The 20,122-nt window shown below is 33.9% G+C and overlaps 1 protein-coding gene across 2 annotated transcripts in view; it reads right to left on the minus strand.

The window, feature by feature from the left end:
- The window catches only part of LOC149576177 (homogentisate prenyltransferase), a 121,322-nt gene that overhangs the window by 75,270 nt on the left and 25,930 nt on the right, over window positions 1-20,122 (minus strand). For both annotated transcript variants that reach the window (XM_089816554.1, XM_089816551.1), the window contains exons 2-4: window positions 9,814-9,935; window positions 9,569-9,715; window positions 390-615 (exon numbers count right to left, since the gene is read on the minus strand). In XM_089816554.1, the coding sequence (XP_089672680.1) occupies window positions 390-615; window positions 9,569-9,715; window positions 9,814-9,935 (495 nt within the window). The remainder of the gene's footprint in view (window positions 1-389; window positions 616-9,568; window positions 9,716-9,813; window positions 9,936-20,122) is intronic.

The raw sequence follows: 20,122 nt of genomic DNA on the forward strand, positions 1-20,122 counted from the left end.
ATATGATCATTCACTCGAGTAGGAGGAATTAAGAGTTCTACATCACCATCCCATCGCAACGATAACATCTCTCTTGAGATCATGACATTATATCTTCAAATACATAGCATATGTCCAGTTCTTAATAACTTCAACTGAAAAGAGTCTTGTGCTGGAATATACAAATCCCTAGACCATTAATTTTTGGTCATTTTCAGGCAATCATTTTCCATGAGTTCAATTCTAGCTCAGATTGCACTGCTGATTTACCAAATTGCTGATACTATATGATATTTACTTTGGAGATATATTATGTGATTTAAGCTTGTCTTAATCGCTTGTACTAGAGATTAATGAAATCTAAAATGGCTGTTAGTAAGGTGACGCAAAATGGAAGGAAAAATACACACCGTGGCAATTATCAAAAAAGCAGCGACTGGAAACCTCTTCATCCTGAAAGGAGGCACAGAATAAATTGTCCCCAGAAATAATCCAAGAGAGTAAAGGGCTGTAATGAATGGCCCAAAATTTACTCCAACAATTGCAACACCCATAGCTACAAATAGCAAAACTAGAAACCAAGCCTTTGAAACGGAAAGATCTCCGGCAGCTATTGGTAAAAATGGCTTGTTCACCCTGAAATGTTACCACAGAAAAGAAGTAAGATACAAAAAAGAAAACCAAGAAAGCATAACTTGTAAATTCGTGAGATAAAATCTTTCTCAACAATGGACATGACAATTTATGTTGGAAAGAAGATCTAATAGGCTTTCAAAATTGAACTGAATGTCATCAGAATTGTTCATATTAAAGTACCATGTTACAGTGTCTATGTCAGAAAACTTTAAAAATACTTATTTTCATAATTGAACTCATTTAGAGCTAATTATTTGAAACTAAATATCTTATGCAAAAAGGAATTGATTGTCTGTAATTTGTGTAGCACTGTTGTAATACTGACATAGCTATCTTAAATATATGTGAATGACACTAAGAGATACCAATATATATAATTAACCCCAAGAGGCCATTCGACAATGGCATCAAAGAAACTTGTGACATTACCATGCGCATTAAAACTAAAACAAAGATGACATATATGCAGAAAATTCAGAAAACTAAAACTGTAAAATAGCTAGCTCCTAAGTAAATATCTTGAAGCTAATAGTTTTGGGCATTTTGTAGATGTACATATCTAAGATATCCTAAGTTGCCGATTAGGTTCCAATTCAGGTACAGGTGCGTGGGTACAACAATTTTCCCCTTGGGTACGGGTTTGGGTTTATCTGTATATAGAAGTTGTAGAAATAAAACTAAGAGTGATACTCATATTAACATGGCCAATAAAATTATGAATGAAGTACCTTGTATATCATATTCATAATTTGAAAAAATAAAAATACTCAATTCATAAAATGTGATTGCATAATGAAAATTCAAATTTTGCTCATCAGAAGCGTCATACAGAGTCTTGGGTTATTCGTTGCTTCTAAATATTCAGAGGCTTACAACAAAGATTCATTTGGTATATTCATCCAGAAATTCGATGAGAATTTTCAAGTAATGTGTATTTTACTTTGTATGCATGCACATACTTTGGTATATTTGCTTAGGTACCACACTCAGGGACTTCTTGGGTCCTAGGTTCATTGTGGGTTCTTCATAGAACGCTCACAGGGAACCCAAGCATCTGGGAAGAACCAAAACCAAAACCGTCCCAGTTCTATGACACAGGTCTAAATAGCAAAACTTGGTAACTGAGAATATATCTATACTAGTTAATGTGTTTGTATGTATAAAATTGATATAATATATTATTTTTACTTTTCTTTATATAATTATTAATTGTTTCCTCATACTAAATTAGTTATATTTTTTCAAGCAGCATAACCTACACTAGCAAGGGAGGCAAGTATCCGAAACCATGATCATGAAAGAAAAACTATTTTGAGCATAAACTTATTTTTGAATAGACATCAAAAGCTTAAAATCAAGGTTGCACGGGGACGGGGGTACCTGGGGTACTTATGATACTGGTACAGGTACGGCTACGGCTATTTTTCATAATAGGGGACAGGGGTACTTGGGTATGTCAAACTTTATTTTTAATTATACTTTTAAATTTATAGAAAATCTGAAATTATGACTCATGACAATGGTTTTTCAAAAACAAGAATAGTGATAAAGTTTGCAAAGTAATGTATTCTTTTCAGTTTCAGATTTGCTATATGTTTGTAATAATAATATATGATAAATGTTTAGATGCATAACAGATAAGGCTGACTTTAAACATGAAAAAGAAGATCGTAAATCATATGACAATGACATATTGCAAATGATAAACTTCTGACTTGAACAGTAATAAAAGTTTATTGTTAATCAATATTGTATCAAAGTTTCAAACTGATTAGGTATTGAATTAAGCTTGATAGATGACAAGCTGATAAACAATAAACTGAAAAAAGAATCAGAAATCTTAATCAAGGTCCTAAGCTATGATGCTCTCCACTGAGTACCTGGTACTTGGGGTACGTAATGCAGTCTAGAAAATACACTCAAAAAAAATGATAGCAGAGACCAAAAGACTCATAGAAAAAGAACTCGAATTAAACAGTCAGATGTAAAACAACAGCTTTATTTACATTATGGTTTGATAGCAGAGACCAAAAGACTCATAGAAAAAGAACTCGAATTAAACAGTCAGATGTAAAACAACAGCTTTATTTACATTATGGTTTACCATACACTACTTATCCTTCTTGCAAGCTGCACTGAGGCTTATTTTATACTATAAAATAGGCTAAGTTAAGCTTGAAACTAATCTAATGACATCCCTATAATGTCTCAACTTCCTATTACATAATTGGAACTAATCTATTCCAAGGTTTGTGAGAGCCTCACCACCTCAGATTATTTATCTAGAAGTTTCTTGATTAACAAACAAGCTTAAAATAAAGATTGCGCCTGCATCAGACTCCCAAGAAACAAAAGATTTGTTCATGAACTCTTGTCCATGAGGTCTTCAATATTTGTACCATGCTTGGATAGTTCTGAAGCTGTCATCCATGTGGCATCCTCAAGTGAATGGCCCTTCCATTTGACTAGGTAGTGGAAATATTCTTTGCCTCTGGTTTTCTTGACCACTTTCTTGTCCACAATTTCCTCGAGTTGCTTGGGTGTTTCTTTGGGTAATTGTTGTTTCCACTCAACAATCTGTTCTTTATCTTTTTTAGGTGCTTTAATTGTTTGTTGTTCACCTTTGAAAGGGTATAAATCTGCAACATTAAATATAGGAGAAATCGCAATTCCTGGTGGAAGTTCTATTTCATATGCATTACTAGAAAACTTTCTTAAGATCTTGCAAGGGCCAATTTTCTTAGCCTTTAGCTTATTATACTCGCCCTTTGGAAATCTCTCTTTTCTAAGATGAGCTAGAACAAGGTCACCAATATTAAAGTTGACTTCTTTTCTTTTCTGATCAGCTCTCATTTTGTACTTGATGGTACTTTCTTCAAGTTTCCTTTTTACCTGTTCATGCAAATCTTGCATTGCTCTTGCAAAGTCTTCACCATCGGCACTTCTTGTTTCCAATTTACCCAAATTCCTTAACTCATATACTCCTCTAGGATGCATACCATACAAAATCTGAAATGGACTCATACTCATGCTTCTGTTAGGTGAGTCATTGTATGCGAACTCTGCTTGTGCAAGTACTAAGTCCCACTGTTTGGGATGCATATTGATCAAACTTCTCAAGATGTTCCCAAGGCTTCTGTTGACTACTTCTGTTTGACCATCTGTTTGAGGATGATAAGCTAAGCTAAAGCTTAAATTTGTACCCAAATTTTTCCATAGAGTCCTCCAGAAGTGTCCTACAAATTTAGTGTCCTGATCAGAGACAATGCTTTTAGGCAGTCCATGTAACCGAACTATCTACTTGAAGAACAAATTGGCAATATTTGTAGCATCACTTGTCTTTCTACATGGAATAAAATGAGCCATTTTGGAAAAGCGATCAACTACTACAAAGATTGAATCATGCCCCTTTTGAGTTCTTGGTAAACCAAGTACAAAGTCCATACTTACTGAATCCCATGGCCTATTGGGAATTGGCAATGGCTGATATAAACCTGCATTTTGACCACCTCCTTTGGCATGTTGACACACTTTACATCTTTCTACAAACTTCTTAACATCTTTGCTCATACCTGGCCAGTAACAGTGTGCACTCAACTGAGCTAGTGTCTTGTTTTGCCCGAAGTGTCCTGCTAAACTACCACTATGTTTTTCTTTCACCAAGTTCTCTCTCATGGAACTTCTTGGGATGCAAAGCTGACTTCCTTTGAACAGAAGACCTTCTTGTATCATGAAATCCATCCAAGAACTTATATCCTTACTAAGAGGATTCACACATGCTTCATATGCTTCTTTGAAGTCTATGTCTTCCTTGTACATCTCCTTTAGATCATTAAAACCCATTATGCTTATTTCAGAGCTCTGCATGATCAAACTTTTTCTGCTCAAAGCATCTGCAACTTTGTTAGTTTGACCACTTTTATGCTTTATAACTAAGGTGAAATTTTGAAGAAATTCAATCCATTTTACATGCCTTTGATTTATTTTGGTTTGGTTACTAATAAACTTTAAAGCATGGTTATCAGTATACAACACAAATTCTTTGGGCATTAAATAATGCCTCCACTTTTTCAGAGCTTGAACAAGAGCATAAAATTCTTTGTCATATGAAGAATATTTCTTCCTTGTATCATTTAGTTTTTCACTATAGTAAGCAATTGGCTTACCTTCTTGACTTAAAACAGCACCTACAGCCATTCCACTAGCATCACATTCAATTTGGAAGAGTTTATCAAAATCAGGTAAGGCTAGAATAGGTTGTTCAGTAATCTTTTTCTTCAGTAACTGAAAATTTGTTTCTGCTTCTTTAGTCCATTGGAAAAACTATTTATTTCCCTTGATTGTTTCAACAATTGGAGCACAAATACCACTGAAGTTTCTTATGAACTTCCTGTAAAAACTAGCTAGTCCATGAAAACTTCTGACTTCAAAAACATTTCTTGGAGTAGGCCAATCTATTATGGCTTTAACCTTTTCAGGATCCATTTTCAATCCATCTTTAGATATTACAAAACCCAAATAAATTAACTCATCCTTCAAAAATATGCACTTCTTAAGATTGATTAAAAGTTTTTCTTGCTTCAACTTACTTAAAACCAATCTTAAGTGTCGAAGGTGCTCTTCCTTTGATTGACTATAGATTAAAATATCATCAAGATAGACTATTACAAATTTTCTTATGAATTCCTTAAGCACTTCATTCATTAATCTCATAAAAGTGCTTGGAGCATTTGTTAAACCAAATGGCATTACTAACCATTCATAAAGCCCATCATTAGTTTTAAATGCCGTTTTCCATTCATCACCTTCCCTTATTCTAATCTGATGATATCCACTTTTTAAATCTATTTTAGAAAAATACTTAGCACCACTTAGAAAATCCATTAAATCATCCATACGAGGCAAAGGAAATCTATACCTGATGGTGATTTTGTTTATGGCTCTAGAATCTGTGCACATTCTCCATCCTCCATCTTTTTTTGAACTCAATACTGTAGGAACGGCACAGGGACTTAGACTTTCTCTGACCAACCCTTTGTCAAGCAAATCTCGTACTTGGGCTTTGATCTCTTCATTCTCTCTTGGAGTCATTCTATAGGCTGCTTTGTTTGGCAAGTTAGCTCCAGGGATAAGATCAATATGATGGCTGATACTTCTTATTGGTGGTAACTCATTAGGCAAATCATCCACAACAATATCAATAAATTCATCTAACATATTTTGAATTTCCAAAGGTAAATCAACCAATTTTGTACTTGTAAGAATTACCTTTGGTTTCCCAATTAGAGCAAAATTTACCTCCTCCTTCTTGATTTGATGCAAAAATTCTTTCCCACTTACCATTAATACCTTAGGACTGACCTCTTCAACTACATTTTCATCCTTAAGAGGTATTAGTGTGTGTTTATGTCCATCTTTTTCAAAAGTATATGTGTTACATCTTCCATCATGGATTGCCTTCCTGTCGAATTGCCAAGGTCTACCTAAGAGAATATGACAGACATCCATAGGCATAACATCACATATTACTTTATCTTTATAACTCCCTATTTGAAATTCTATTTGACACTGTTCTGTTACCAATGCCTGATGTCCTTTTTGCAGCCAAGACACCTTATATGGGGTTGGATGAGTTGTCCTTTTCAAGCCTAACTTATCAACCATTTCAGTGGATACAAGGTTGTTAGTACTCCCGCTATCAATTATAACTTTACAACATTTACCTTTGGCCTTGCAGGTAGTTTTGAATAATGCTTTCCTTTGTAATGGCTCTTGAATTTCTTTGGTCGGCTTAAGTAGGACTCGTTTCATGAGCAGTGATTCTCCAACCTCAGGTACATCTGTATGAACAAGTGATTCTGCAATCTCCTCCTCAGCTTGAGCAATGTGTGCACTTTTTTGGCTTGTCACAGAGTTCTTTGGACACTCATAAGATCTATGTCCATACTTATTACATTTAAAACATTTGCCAACAAATCCTCTACCCCTACCTCTTGAATAGGGTCTTTTGATTCTAAAGGAATCATTACCTGGGGAAGATTGTTCCTGGTGATGTGAACTACTAGCTTCTTCCCTATGAGCTTGCCATTGGTTTCTACCACTTGATGATCCTCTTCCTCTATAGCTCCTACTTTTCCCTTTGGAGCTTTGCGCTTGTTTTCTAGACAGCTTCTCTGCTTTGAGAGCATACGAGTATGCTTCTTCCACTGTTCTTGGACATAAAAGATTAATTTCGTCTTGAATATTATATCTCAATCCATTGAGATATCGAGCCACTTTTTCTGTATCATCTTCAATATGACCAGCTCTAATGGTCAACTTATAAAATTCCTCTGTATAATCTTTAACTGACACTTCCTTTTGCTTAAGATTTTGTAATTTCTTAAAAAGATTAACCTGGTAATCTTTAGGTAGGAATTTACCTTTTAGCTTTGCTATCATCCGATCCCAACTCTTGATCTTTAATTTCCCTTTTTGTCTTCTTTCATCTTGTACTCCATCCCACCAGAGGGATGCATGACCTTCTAGTCTTGTTACTGCAAATTTTACTTTCTTGTCATCAGCGACACTTTCATACTCGAAATATTTCTCCATTGCACTGGTCCAATCGATCAATTTCTCAGCATCCAGGCTACCTTCATACATAAGCACTTCCAACTTGGGTTTGGAAGTCGCTCTGGTAATTGCTTTAATGAATCTTGTCTCAAATCCTTCTTCCTCAGGTTCTACCTCTGCCTCCTGAGCTTCTTCTTCGTCACTGATATCTTCCATATCAATACCTCCTCTTTGTGCAAGTTCCATAGCTTGCAGTCGTGCTTGCATGCGTCTCATCTCTTCTAGGATTTCTACATTTGCAGCTGCTCCTCCTCGACCTCCTCTTCTTCCACGAACTTTGAATGCCATCTCTAGGCAAAGGTCTTCTTTCACACTCACTGGGACTTCTTTATTTTCAGACAATAATGGTAGGGGGCTGAAGAATAATCTTTTTCTCATACAATTTTTTTTTATTCTTACTAAGATCAAAATGTCCTCTTTTATAAAATGGATCACTTAGAAAACAGATTTCAAATATGCAAACAGTATTAAATTTAAATTCATAAAACTTACTCCTATATATTGTAGTAAAATCCGTCACCTTGTGATGAAAGCTGCTCATTCGCTGAAATGAATTATTCAAAATAATTTCTGGGTTTGATGCTCCTCTCTCCCAGCTTTCCAAAACATTTTGAATTTCTGGATTTCGTTGGAAAACAAGAAACTTATGAGCATTTTACCGGGACTGATCTTTTATGTCTGCACCTTCACAGTGACGCTAGATAACTTAACATTTCTCTTTTTTTCTTGCACTGATCTCTGCGTTGGGTCCTCATAAAAAATTTTCCAAACTGCAAAGACTTCCTTCTATATGCTATTCACGTGGCTGTGAATGTATTCCTCACCCAGCGGCTGTATCAGACTTGCTCTAATACCAAACAACAAGTGGTGACTTCAACAACGATCTGACTTGAAATCAGCACCTTATGATCTCCTTAACTTGGCATCTTCAGCTGCAGCCTGGCGTAGATTAATACCCAATCGTCTAATCTCATCAGAAGCTATTGACAGGCTTTGATACCAACTAATGCAGTCTAGAAAATACACTCAAAAAAAATGATAGCAGCGACCAAAAGACTCATAGAAAAAGAACTCGAATAAAACAGTCAGATGTAAAACAACAGCTTTATTTACATTATGGTTTACCATACACTACTTATCCTTCTTGCAAGCTGCACTGAGGCTTATTTTATACTATAAAATAGGCTAAGTTAAGCTTGAAACTAATCTAATGACATCCCTATAATGTCTCAACTTCCTATTACATAATTGGAACTAATCTATTCCAAGGTTTGTGAGAGCCTCACCACCTCAGATTATTTATCTAGAAGTTTCTTGATTAACAAACAAGCTTAAAATAAAGATTGCGCCTGCATCAGTACGTGTACCCGGTACTTGGGGTACATGGGTACGAGTACCCATGCAACCTTGCTTAAAATATATATTAATGGTTGTATATTAAACTATTAAAAATTTAAAACATATTAGCATATAATATAAACTAGACTTTTCAAAGTAATAGCAAAAGAATTACTACAATAATGAAATATGGTTGTTCCAAAAATAAAATAAAATAAAAAATTACATCTTTTAGTTATCTATTTGCAAGTTTGTAATAGTTGAAAATTGAAATAGATATTAATGAAAAATAAATAACTTGTTAAAGTAATACTTTATTTTTATTAACTAGCTCTCCATTTTAGGAAATGAAGTAACATATTGAAATAAATTTTTTTCATAAATATTAAGCACTATTGATATAGTTATGTACTTAAGCTATGGAATAGGCATTTAACCGTAATCATACATTAAGTATTATAGACATCTTAAATATATCTATCTACATAACATTAAAAGATATAGCCTAGAAATGTTTGTCTAATGTATGTCATAAATCTAAAATACAAACCTAAAATTGATATCTCTCAACTCTCAGTGTCTCAAGACCTTTTGGATAGAAATATTGAAGATATCTATAGTTGAATCATTATTTATAACTAATAGCAGTTATATATCCAAATTGTATCTTTAACGTTTTGTTCTATTCCATATAACAAATAAATATGATTCAACTGTTAAAAATTTCAATACCGCATATGTATGCATGTCTTAATATTAATTTGAAATGTAAATAAGTTAATACCATCAAATTTATGTTAAGGAGTTTTTTATCTGCTCACTCCATTACAACAACCTTGATTCCATTGTAGTTATGCCTCTCAGTATAAACCAGAATGGACGAATGTATATTGCCATCATACCAAACAGCATAAAACCACATTAACAAAATGTACATCAAAAATAATAGATGCTGAAAGTTCATAGAGGAATTTAAATGAAACGCAAAAGGTTTACATACTTGTCAATTCCAATATCATATATCTGGTTGATACCAACAATATAACCATTCCCACAAATTAATGCCATGAGTCCACATAGTGCCTTTGGCAGTAACCACCAATTAATAAGATGAGAATTTTCTATTAGAGCTTTTGATACCAGAGCTCTGCACCAAAAACACGCAAAAAAAACATATGAAGAAGCAGAAACACTCCAAAGTAAATCAATGTATACAAACACATCACAATAATATCAACAACACACATTGAGCCAAGTGCAGTTCCACGAATCGTGTGAGGCCTCAAAAATCTCCAGAATGCATCTGCAAAATGGGATAAACGACTTGAAAGTGGATCTGGCTCAGCAGCACCAAGACTTGCATCTGCCTGCCAAATGCACTATTCAGTTTGTCAAATTCAATAAGGGTTGATCTCTTTAACGGCTACACATGAAACCTCTTGAATCAAAGCAATTTAGAACTGTCCAGAAACTTTTCAACAAGTATAGAGAGGGTGTTATCCTGCAACAGCCAGTACCGTACATAAATGGGCCAAATAAGAGAATGTGACAATTATATTAAAAAGCCATATAGATGGTTCATGGTACCTTTTAGATAAAAACACCGTATGCTCAGAGGTTTGGTGGTTGTGAAACACAAATCTAGAGCAAAATAAAATGCTGAAAACTCTTCCCCATAACAGTGGTTATGAAAACAATGTTCTGAAATAGGGCCTAAAAACTATCACACGGAATGAATTCATTGTAAATAGAACAAATGAGATAATGTATCCTATATTTCTACTTTCCTTAGCAGACTAATTTTCCTGCAATCAGCTCATATCTAAACTATAATTGCTAAGAGCCAATCTTAATGATTCATCCGCCCATCAAAGTTCTTATAACTTCTTCACATGAACAACTCAAAATAGATTTCTACAGACCAATCAGAATATCACTTCCTGCTCCCTTACGGGGATTCCCTTTTCCAATCAATCTAGATTTGATATGAGAATATCATGAGGAAAATTGAATTATGAAACTTGCAATTTTGGAAATGAAACTCTCCCAAAAAGAACTAAAATATTACTTTCTAAGTCTGAATTCTAAAATATACTTATGGCAGATAAAACTTACAAGACAACAATTGTAAATAGGCAAAAGCCTACAACACAAAGGTAAATTGTGAACCTCTTATCTGGGAGGTCTTGGGTTCGAGTCTACTCAAGCTTGATAAATAATAATAATTAATCACAACACATAATAATAATTAATCTTGGCCTGGCCTCTTACCTATCAAAAAAAAGACAACAATTTAAAACAATAAACAAAACCATTCACGTTGGGAAGCAAGCAGCTCCCAATTTCAAAGACAGCCAATCTCCTATGTAGAGGTGTTAGTTCAAATCACACGGTTTGAATTTGTTGTCCTCGATTTTGACATCACAAAATTGAGGCAACCATACACAATTTTCTCATGGATTCATAGGCGCATCTTCTTTGTTTTAATGCATTGATGAGACATCATGAAAATAATTCATTATCTCCTAATTGTTCTTTGCGCAGTCTTGTCTATGTGTTCTTTTGAAGGTTTTCCGTCAAGATTATCCCCAATTGTTTGTTAGTGAGAGTTTTTCTTCTCACACTACAAATACTCCATTTTTGGTAAACTTTCAGGTCTTTTCTTTTCTTTTTTTGTGTGTTGTAATTAGTTTTTTGCTTTTTTTTTGCGTTTGGTGAATAGCCCTTGGAATTCTGCTCTATTTGAGCTAACTTAGGTCCAAATCAGAGTTGTCTAGCTCGAGTTATAAGGGAAAAAGTGGGGTTTCCATGTCAACTACATATTTTTATTAAAAATCTCATGAAAGTGGACCTTTTATTGGTAATTGCACGATATTAAATTATATTTAATATTTAAGTGGATTTTGTAGTCTATTTTAAAATTTCAACTCATTCTGAGTTGATTTGACTATAGTTTTTTATGTTTTATGAAAATAGCCTATTTCAAGAACTATTTTTCATGCTACTTTATTAAAAACTATAGTTAGATATTTAATATAAATACATGGGATGACTTAAGACATAAAAGTGGGATTTTTATTGCATGTTGCATACATCCACATGCAAAATACTTCATGAAAATCTGCCCAGAAAATTATAAGTCCCAAATGGACTTTTTATATGCAATAACACGTTTTAATGTGTAATGTGGGTTTTTAATATGTATTTGCATATTTAAAGCTTATTCAATTAATATAAGTGAGAAAATCTAACTCATTTACATATGTTGTTGTATATATAGTTTATTTTAATTATTTTAATGCATTTAAATAGAGTTTTTAAGACTCATTGCATATACATCTTTTAAAATAATCACTTACTGGACTTTTGAAATCAACTTGCATGTTTTTCCAATATACAAATGCTCTTCAAAGACATAGGTGGTGATTTTTGACCCAAGTGCATGTGTGTGATGTTTTAAAAACTTATTTTTATCTAGCCTAAGTCAAAAGTGGCAAATTTGAGCCCAACTGCATATGTTTTTAAAATATATGTAAATGACTTTCAAAAACACGTTCTCCACTAAGTCTTAAAGCCAATAGACTAAGTGGCAATTTGAGATCATTTTACATGTTTCTACATACATGACTTTACTTCCAAATAATGTGTTTACCTTTGCCAAGTTAAGGGTGGCGATTTTTGCTGGTTTTGCATGTGTTGAACTTAATAAAACACATGTTTTTACCGTTTCAAAATGTGTTTTTTTTCCCTTAAAGACTTAAGTGGTGATTTTTTGGACGAAAGCATGTGTTTTTAATACATGTGTTTACTCCTAAAAAACGTGTTTTTCTTTTCAAGGCTGAGAGTGGCGATTTTTTTTTGAGAGCATGCATTGTTGTATGTGTGTTTGCCTTCCAAAAACGCATCTAAAGGCAGCCCTTGAACAAGTCTTCATTGGTGGCAATTTTCCATGCTATTGCATACATTATAATATATGCATTTGCACAAAGAAATCCCTTTTTTAACTTGCACTCTGCATTTGGAGGGTTTTGAGGCACATTTTTCACATGCAAACATTCCAAAAAAGGGCATCCATGTAGTGGCAACATATTGGCAAGTGTTTTCGTTAAAAAAATCCACGTTTTTGACTAAAAAAGAAGGCATTTTTGAAGAGTGGCGAATTTGGGAGTGAAAGCACATTAATATACAAATGTTTTTGGTCAAAAACAGCCGGTCTAGGGCACATTCTTTGCCAAAAACGACTCATTTGTGAGTTTTTCCCACATTCAAATTCTTCCAAAGAGCTTCCTAGTGTATGTATTTTATTTCCAGCTTGTTCTTCATCATTTCCAAGCTTAAAATGATGCCCTAGGCGCCATTTTTTAATGCATTTGCATATGGTCTTGATTTGGTCAAAGTTTGTTGTAAGTTTTGGGCATTTAATCTCTCTAACTATCTCCACATGTCTAAATTCAAATCTTGACTATCCTCAATGTTTGAAATTTGAAATCTATATAAGTCTTGTGATGTTGGACAAATCTAAAATTCTAAATCTCTTGGATTTATTTCAGATTTGCTCAAGATTTGGATAAAGACTTGTTTTCTCATTTTTGGTGGAGTTGGGATAAAATTCCTTTGTTATTTCCCTTAAAGCATTGATGTATATATTGTTTTCTTGTGAATGCAAATCTTTGTCATTTCCATGTTTAGATTTGCATCTCTTTTTGTGTGCGTGAAGTTGCTCCTTCTATCTTCTATCTACTTCTCCAAGTTGCATGTGCAAGTTTCCATTTACTTGCATATGCAGTCGGGTGTAAAATCTCGTTCTCAAAAGAAAGGCAAGCTCATTGTTTTCCTCACATGCAAATGCAAGATAAAACCCCACCACCATGCGTTCCATGGACCTCCATATGGCTTTCCTATGGTTGAAGTTTCTCCGACATGCTTGCCGAATAGAGTATCACTTTTTGCACTTATTAAAACATGCTATGCCCAACGTGTTGCTCAGTTTTTCTTCTCATTCACTTTCTCCAAGCTTGCTGGCCGTACATACAATGGAGCTTGAAAAACCTATTTTTGGTTTTCCTAATCCTTTTTTAGCTGTTTCGAGCTTAACCCATTTGCTCATTCGTTGTCAATGATCATCCCATACACTTTCCCTATTCGTATTGTGCCCAATGGACCCATCTATGCTTGAAAGAACATATGTTGGTTTTCTAGAAACTCAATAAAGACAACATGCATAACCCCAAACACGCAAAGAAAGAGGAACTCGAAGCAAGAGCAATCACATAATCAAGCTTACAATTAGATGAGAGAATGATTAAATGCATGAGATGTTTTCAAAACGAAGATGAAAAGAAACAAATGTGTTTTTTAAGAGACAATCACCATTACACTACAGAGAAAGCAAGGATGCAAGTTCATGTTCCAATTCAAGAGCTTCCACCAAACCCGAGCACGTCAATCATTGAACATCCTATTGCAACATGAAGAGAGAAAAATGATGATGTAATAAAAAGTCGTGTCTTTTCAGGCACTTGGATTATTTTTGTTACATCCCAATTTTTGACCTAATTTAAAATATAGCCATTGTAGTTCACATGAAATCAATTGACAATTAAATTTGTTATAATCCTACGAAATGGTAAGATGGTTAGTCGTTATAATTTCATATGAAGATAACATGCTAGTTGATTATTTATCACGAATTCGTGGAATTGAATAGGCGGTTAGTCATTACGATTATTTATGGTCATATGATTTAACTGTGGAGAATTTCCTTATAGGAAGCATGTCGAAAAGGTGGAAGCATTGTCAAAAAAGAATTAGGCACAGGAGCATCACCATCACTAGGTAAATGGGTTGAGGAGCTAGCGACTTGAACATCAAGATACAATCGATGGAACCACATGAACTATTAAATAAACAATTTAAAACATAAAATAAATTAATTAAAATATAAAACATACCTCAAAGGATTTTAATTGATCTTTCACCATATATATATATATATATATATATATATATATATATATATATATATATATATATATATATATATATATATATATATATATATATATGTACATACACAGATATAAAAATGAAGTGACACCATCATATTATTTTCTTATAATAAAATGATGTCACTTCACCAATATATTTACATGTACATATATTTATATTTCGAATTATAACCTTCCAAGTCTTTTTCCATCTTTTCATTCTTTTTCTTGTTTGAAAACCGATTTAACGCTTGGCATTATTAATTGGTGTTCAAAAAGCCAAGATATTCTTTAAGTTACGGAAGCCAAGGAGTCACGTCTTTTCCTTTTTATTGAAGTTGTGAGTGAGAGGCGGAGATCTTTTTCAAGCATCCGACTACCTTATTCAAGCTCGGCTCCCTTCTTCCATTCCCAACTTCTCCATCATTCCACCTTTACTCTGCTCATACTTCCGGCTTCACACCCATTCGAACCTCTGCAAACTCAGATCTTTGTAGAATATAAACATTGTTATTCTTGTACAGGCTGCTGCATATTTCCACCTTGCTGAAGTGTAGGTCGCCTTAACATATTGCAAAATCAATTGAAGAAGAACAGATAAACAAGTGTCTAACAAGGTTCTGACATTTCCAAAATTTATACTAGGTCATGTGGTTGATCATTTTCCAAATATTGCTATAATTCCTTTAATAACTATTAATGCATTTCGATTTCCATAGCAATAAACTGCAGATTATATTCATTCACACTTAAACAACCTTAGGAAGTTGTTACTATTAGTCAAAGCAAGTGTCCAAGATATGGAAACATGAATTATTTTTGCCATTGGAAATCAGAACCGAATGACTTTTATTTCTACAAGTCCTAACGTATATAATCTCTCAAATCACAGATTGCGAAATGCTGGAAGTATATAATCAATCATTTTCCAAGCATAGCTGTATATTTCTTATCAATTGCTACTGGTCTCCGTTTTCCTTAACAGTTAAACTATAGTTATAATCATCGGATAGAACCTCTTGAGAAAGAGTTATTTAAGATGCCCTAGAATCATGATTTAAATATACAATTTGGAAATCAGAATCGATGATATTTCTGCTAGTTTTTAAGAACATATTCTTTCAAGTCACAGTTTGTGACAAGATGGAAACATACAATATTCTTTAATTCAATTAAGGATCAACAAAAAGAGTTGGTTGCTCTGATATTCAAACACCTGGGATTCACCTGACTATATAGCCAAGGAAAAGGGTGAAGAGGTGAAGAGGTGAGAAAAAGGAATCTATAATAACATGAAACAAAATAAGATGTGACATAACAATGTTTATTATTTTTTTTAAAGGAATCATTTGATAGCCCATGCATGGTCATGTTTATTGTATTCTCCTGCTGTCAAGTCGAGTGGTGTGATTAGATACCAGGATGCTCAGTGGATGACAAGATGTTCCCTGACTATTTCAGGTAGGGAGGGTCTTTCTCATTAGAGATTGTGTGGGGATAAGTTTTGGTCCGAGGTTGGGTGGTTAAGCCCCTGACAATGTTTCACCTCTCCCCAAGTTGTCGGACGTGCAACAGACAAAGATAAGCTATGCATTCAAACGTTTGTCAGAAACAGGTATTTTTACTTTTATGATGTATGTTCAAGTAGAAGGTAAGATTAATTGAGTTGTATTATCGTTACAGTTATTTCTTTAAAAGAAAACAATTCTTATCGTCAATATAATTGGCAACCAGTTAGATCGGTTGATCTTCTAACTGAATATGGAATATATCTATAGGATTGTTATTTCAGTTTTCCATATATAAGAATAATGATTATGAGCATATCTTCTAATCTTATGTTAATGCCACAATATAGAAAATCGGCGAAAAATGAATGATACAGTGGTATCTGAAGCCCTAAATGATCTAGTGGTTATTGATGCCCTAAATGATACAGTGGTATCTGAAGTCCTAAGTGATACAGTGGTATCTGATGCCCTAAATGATCCAATGGTTATCAATGCCCTAGTTGATACAGTGGTATGTGAGGCCCTAATTGATATAGTGGTGTTTGGTGGTAATTGTCATTTGATTTTGATATAGCGGTATTGAATGGTAGTTGTCATTTGATATTGTTATAATGGTATTTGTGGACTAACCTGGGTGGTTGTAGAAGCATCCCTAGATTGATTTCGGTCTCAAATTCCATCGTATGTAGATTTTAATTTCCATAGTAAATTCATTGATGGTGTTTTAAATTCTTAGTTAAGAAATTTTGTTTAACTGATTTTAACCGTTAATCTCATTCATATGAACGAAACTGATTTAACTGTTTTCCCTATGAAATGAAGTAATATCTGTAATTTTTGGATATGTTAGTTGTTAATTAAGACCCTAGAAATGTGGATGTTACAATTTTCATCACATGTAATGGAAAAACAAGATGTAATTGTATGTGATAGTATCACGTGCGAAGTTGTAACATGTAATCAAGTCGTAATCACATTAGGCATGCAACTTTGAATAAGTCAAATTAGTTAGTTAGAAGTTTGCTAGAGAATAAGTCAAAGTGGTTGAAGATTTCCTCCTTTTCCTCCACCTTTCTCTCTCCTATTTTCCCATATAAAGGAGGGAGCTCATTGTAAATAATGATCTTTTGGCAAGGCAAGAAAATTTTGTCAGTTTATATGTGCACTCTAAGACTTTGTGCTTGGATGTAAATCTAAATTGCTATCAATAAAACAAGCAACTTGCTTTAAAACTTTGTGTGTTTTGGAGCTTTGATCATAATAGTGCTAACTTTGAGCTGCCTATTGCATTCATAACCAATTTGAACTTTTGAAGACTTTGTGCTGAAGGAGGACAAATTGTAATAGACAGTAGTGGCTGTAATCACTTAGATTTGAAGACTCTGGGCTTCAATTGTAAGTGTTTTTATTGAATTTGAGGGTATCCAATAAGAGACTTTGTGCCTTATAGTCATTTTCCTTGAATCTTCATTCGAGACAAGTGCAAGAGACTTTGGGTTCCTATTTTTGTTTCACAAAATATAAAAAGTAAACCACTACCCGTCATGTTGCTCTTACACCAATTCCAATGTCACTAGTATTATCGTAGCAACAAGACACTTTTTGTTAAGTTGGAAAGTTTTAGTTGTATGCAAATCATTCTTGAAAAAAGAGAATTGATCAAGAGAACCATCCTTTCTATAATTTCAGTTAAGTTCTTGTTGAAGCCACCTATGGTAAGAAGGGAGCCTCCCCTATTGCCGAGAGGAGAGAGAAATTTCATGAAATGTTGCCTAAAGTTACAATTTGGAAGTCATGGTTAGTGACGTACAAAAATTTTAGCCAACAGAATTCTCATGAATCAATATATTATGCACACAAATTTACTGAGAGGGAGGGGTGAATCAGTATATGCCAATTTTACCTCAATTCAACACTAATTACCATTAATAACTTAAACTATCATAAGAACTACTAAGCATAATTTAAGCATACATCAACACAGGAAGACCAAATTTGTGTAGAAATCTAGAAGGGAAAATCCACAGTAAGAATATTTGTTGGGAATTAAATCTACTACCGAAATCCAACCTCACAAAGAAAATAAAGAACTCGCACTGTTTTGTAGGCACCAACCCACAAGAATTACAACTTGTGATGAAAACACCACTCCTTGAATAGAGTTGTAGGGACCAAACTATTGGGGACGCCAATCCCCTAATCCAAGTGTTGAAGATTATAGCTGCAATAGAGATTTTTGATCTCTGATATTACTAGAGAAGATATTTATGATGATACTTCGGTCATATTCATTTGTATCTTTCTTATAAACAAGTTTCGTGAGCACAATGTGGCATTCAATGTGTATTAGGTGTCTCATCCTAAATATTCATTATATAAAGAGACATGCAACATGTATAAAGAGACGTGCAACGTGCAAAGAGACATGCAACATGTATAAAGAGACATGCAACATGCAAAGAGACATGCATTTGGAAATACGAAGAGACTTGCATCTGGAAAATAAAGAGACTTTCAAGTATGATACAAAGAGTCCCAATTCAATATATATATATATATGATTGCTTTGTGTGATAAGCATTATTTCGGTTGAAAGCATTGTACTTGAACTTCTTTTATTTAATAAAAGAGATATTTTTTATTTGGCTCGATTTTTTCCCTCAAGTGGGATGGTTTCCACAAGATAAATTGTTGTGCCTCTACGTGTCTAATTGTTCTTCATTTTGCTTATTGTTGTTTATTTTTATTTTTGGGCAAAACATTAACATGGTAACAGAGGGGGTTAGACAACAGCAAATAAGGGAGTTTCTCTTGTCCACTACATTGTGTATTTGTTGCAGATTGTATTAGTATTTTGTAGGCAATTGTATGTGTTCAATTTTGAATAGCTGCAACAGAGTTCTTTATTACATTTGCTAGAGTTTTCATTTTCACTCAGCAGGAATTTGCTTATTTGTTCAGCTCTTCATTTTCATCAGGTTTCTTTTTTCCTCTCATTCTTGTTGACTGCTGATAGAAATGGCATGTCATCATTTTGTATTCATGGCACAGAATGACATGGCACCGCTTCTTTATTCTTGGCACCATGTCTGTGTCTTCATTTATTCTAGCAGTTTTGTAATATGTTATCCCATCTTGGCATCATGTGGTTTGCTGGCTGTTTAATGTTTGGAAGTCGACGGTCCATTCATTATCTTTGTGAGTTATATCATTTCATTACCGTTGTCCATCCAACTTCCTTGCAGGACTCTTCATTTTGGCGAGGAGACAAGTTATGGCTCATGATCTTCAGAGATTTATATTTATCAATATTATTAACAGGATTGCCAGAACTTTTATCATATTTTTTTACTGGTTTTTATTACACCAAAAGGGCAGAGACACCTTCAATTTTCTGTGTATTATTTGTTTTCTTTACGATCAGTTGTATGATAGTTGATCCAGTTCTGTTCAGTACAATATTGCTCATGCGATACATATTTTATCTTTTGTCATATTCATATATGATCAGTGTGTGATTGTTGAGACATTCTCTGTTAATTTATTATTTTGTAACCAGTTGTTTTATCAAGGGTATGTGTGTGTCTGAAACCACGACGATGAAGAAGATAGGAATAATTTTCATGCATCTCTATGTTATGGACGCATTCAGCTGAGCAAGTGCTATGATCATATCAATGTTGTTCATTATTCAATATTGGCAACTCTCATTTTTGTTCTTTTAAGCAAAGCTTATTCAATATTTGAAGATTCTATGTATCGATTGCATTGGAAATGTTGAAGATTGTTGCTTCGATAGAAATATTTATCTCTACATATATTAAAATTGAGATAATACCTATGGATTGTGTTTACAGCTGGAGAAGATATTTATGATAATATTTGAGATAATATTTGTATGAAGAGACATGTATCATGCGAACTGTCATGCATTTGGAAACATGAAGGGTGTTGCATTTGGAAATTGAGGAGACCTTCGGGTGTAATATGAAGAGCCTCCCGTTTCAATTTATAAATGTCATTGCTTAGTGCAAAGATGCACGGCATCAAGTGGAA

Source organism: Cupressus sempervirens, chromosome 1 (genome assembly GCF_028749045.1).
Source record: "Cupressus sempervirens isolate cs-2001-9-10 chromosome 1, ASM2874904v1, whole genome shotgun sequence".
Taxonomy (NCBI): domain Eukaryota; kingdom Viridiplantae; phylum Streptophyta; class Pinopsida; order Cupressales; family Cupressaceae; genus Cupressus; species Cupressus sempervirens.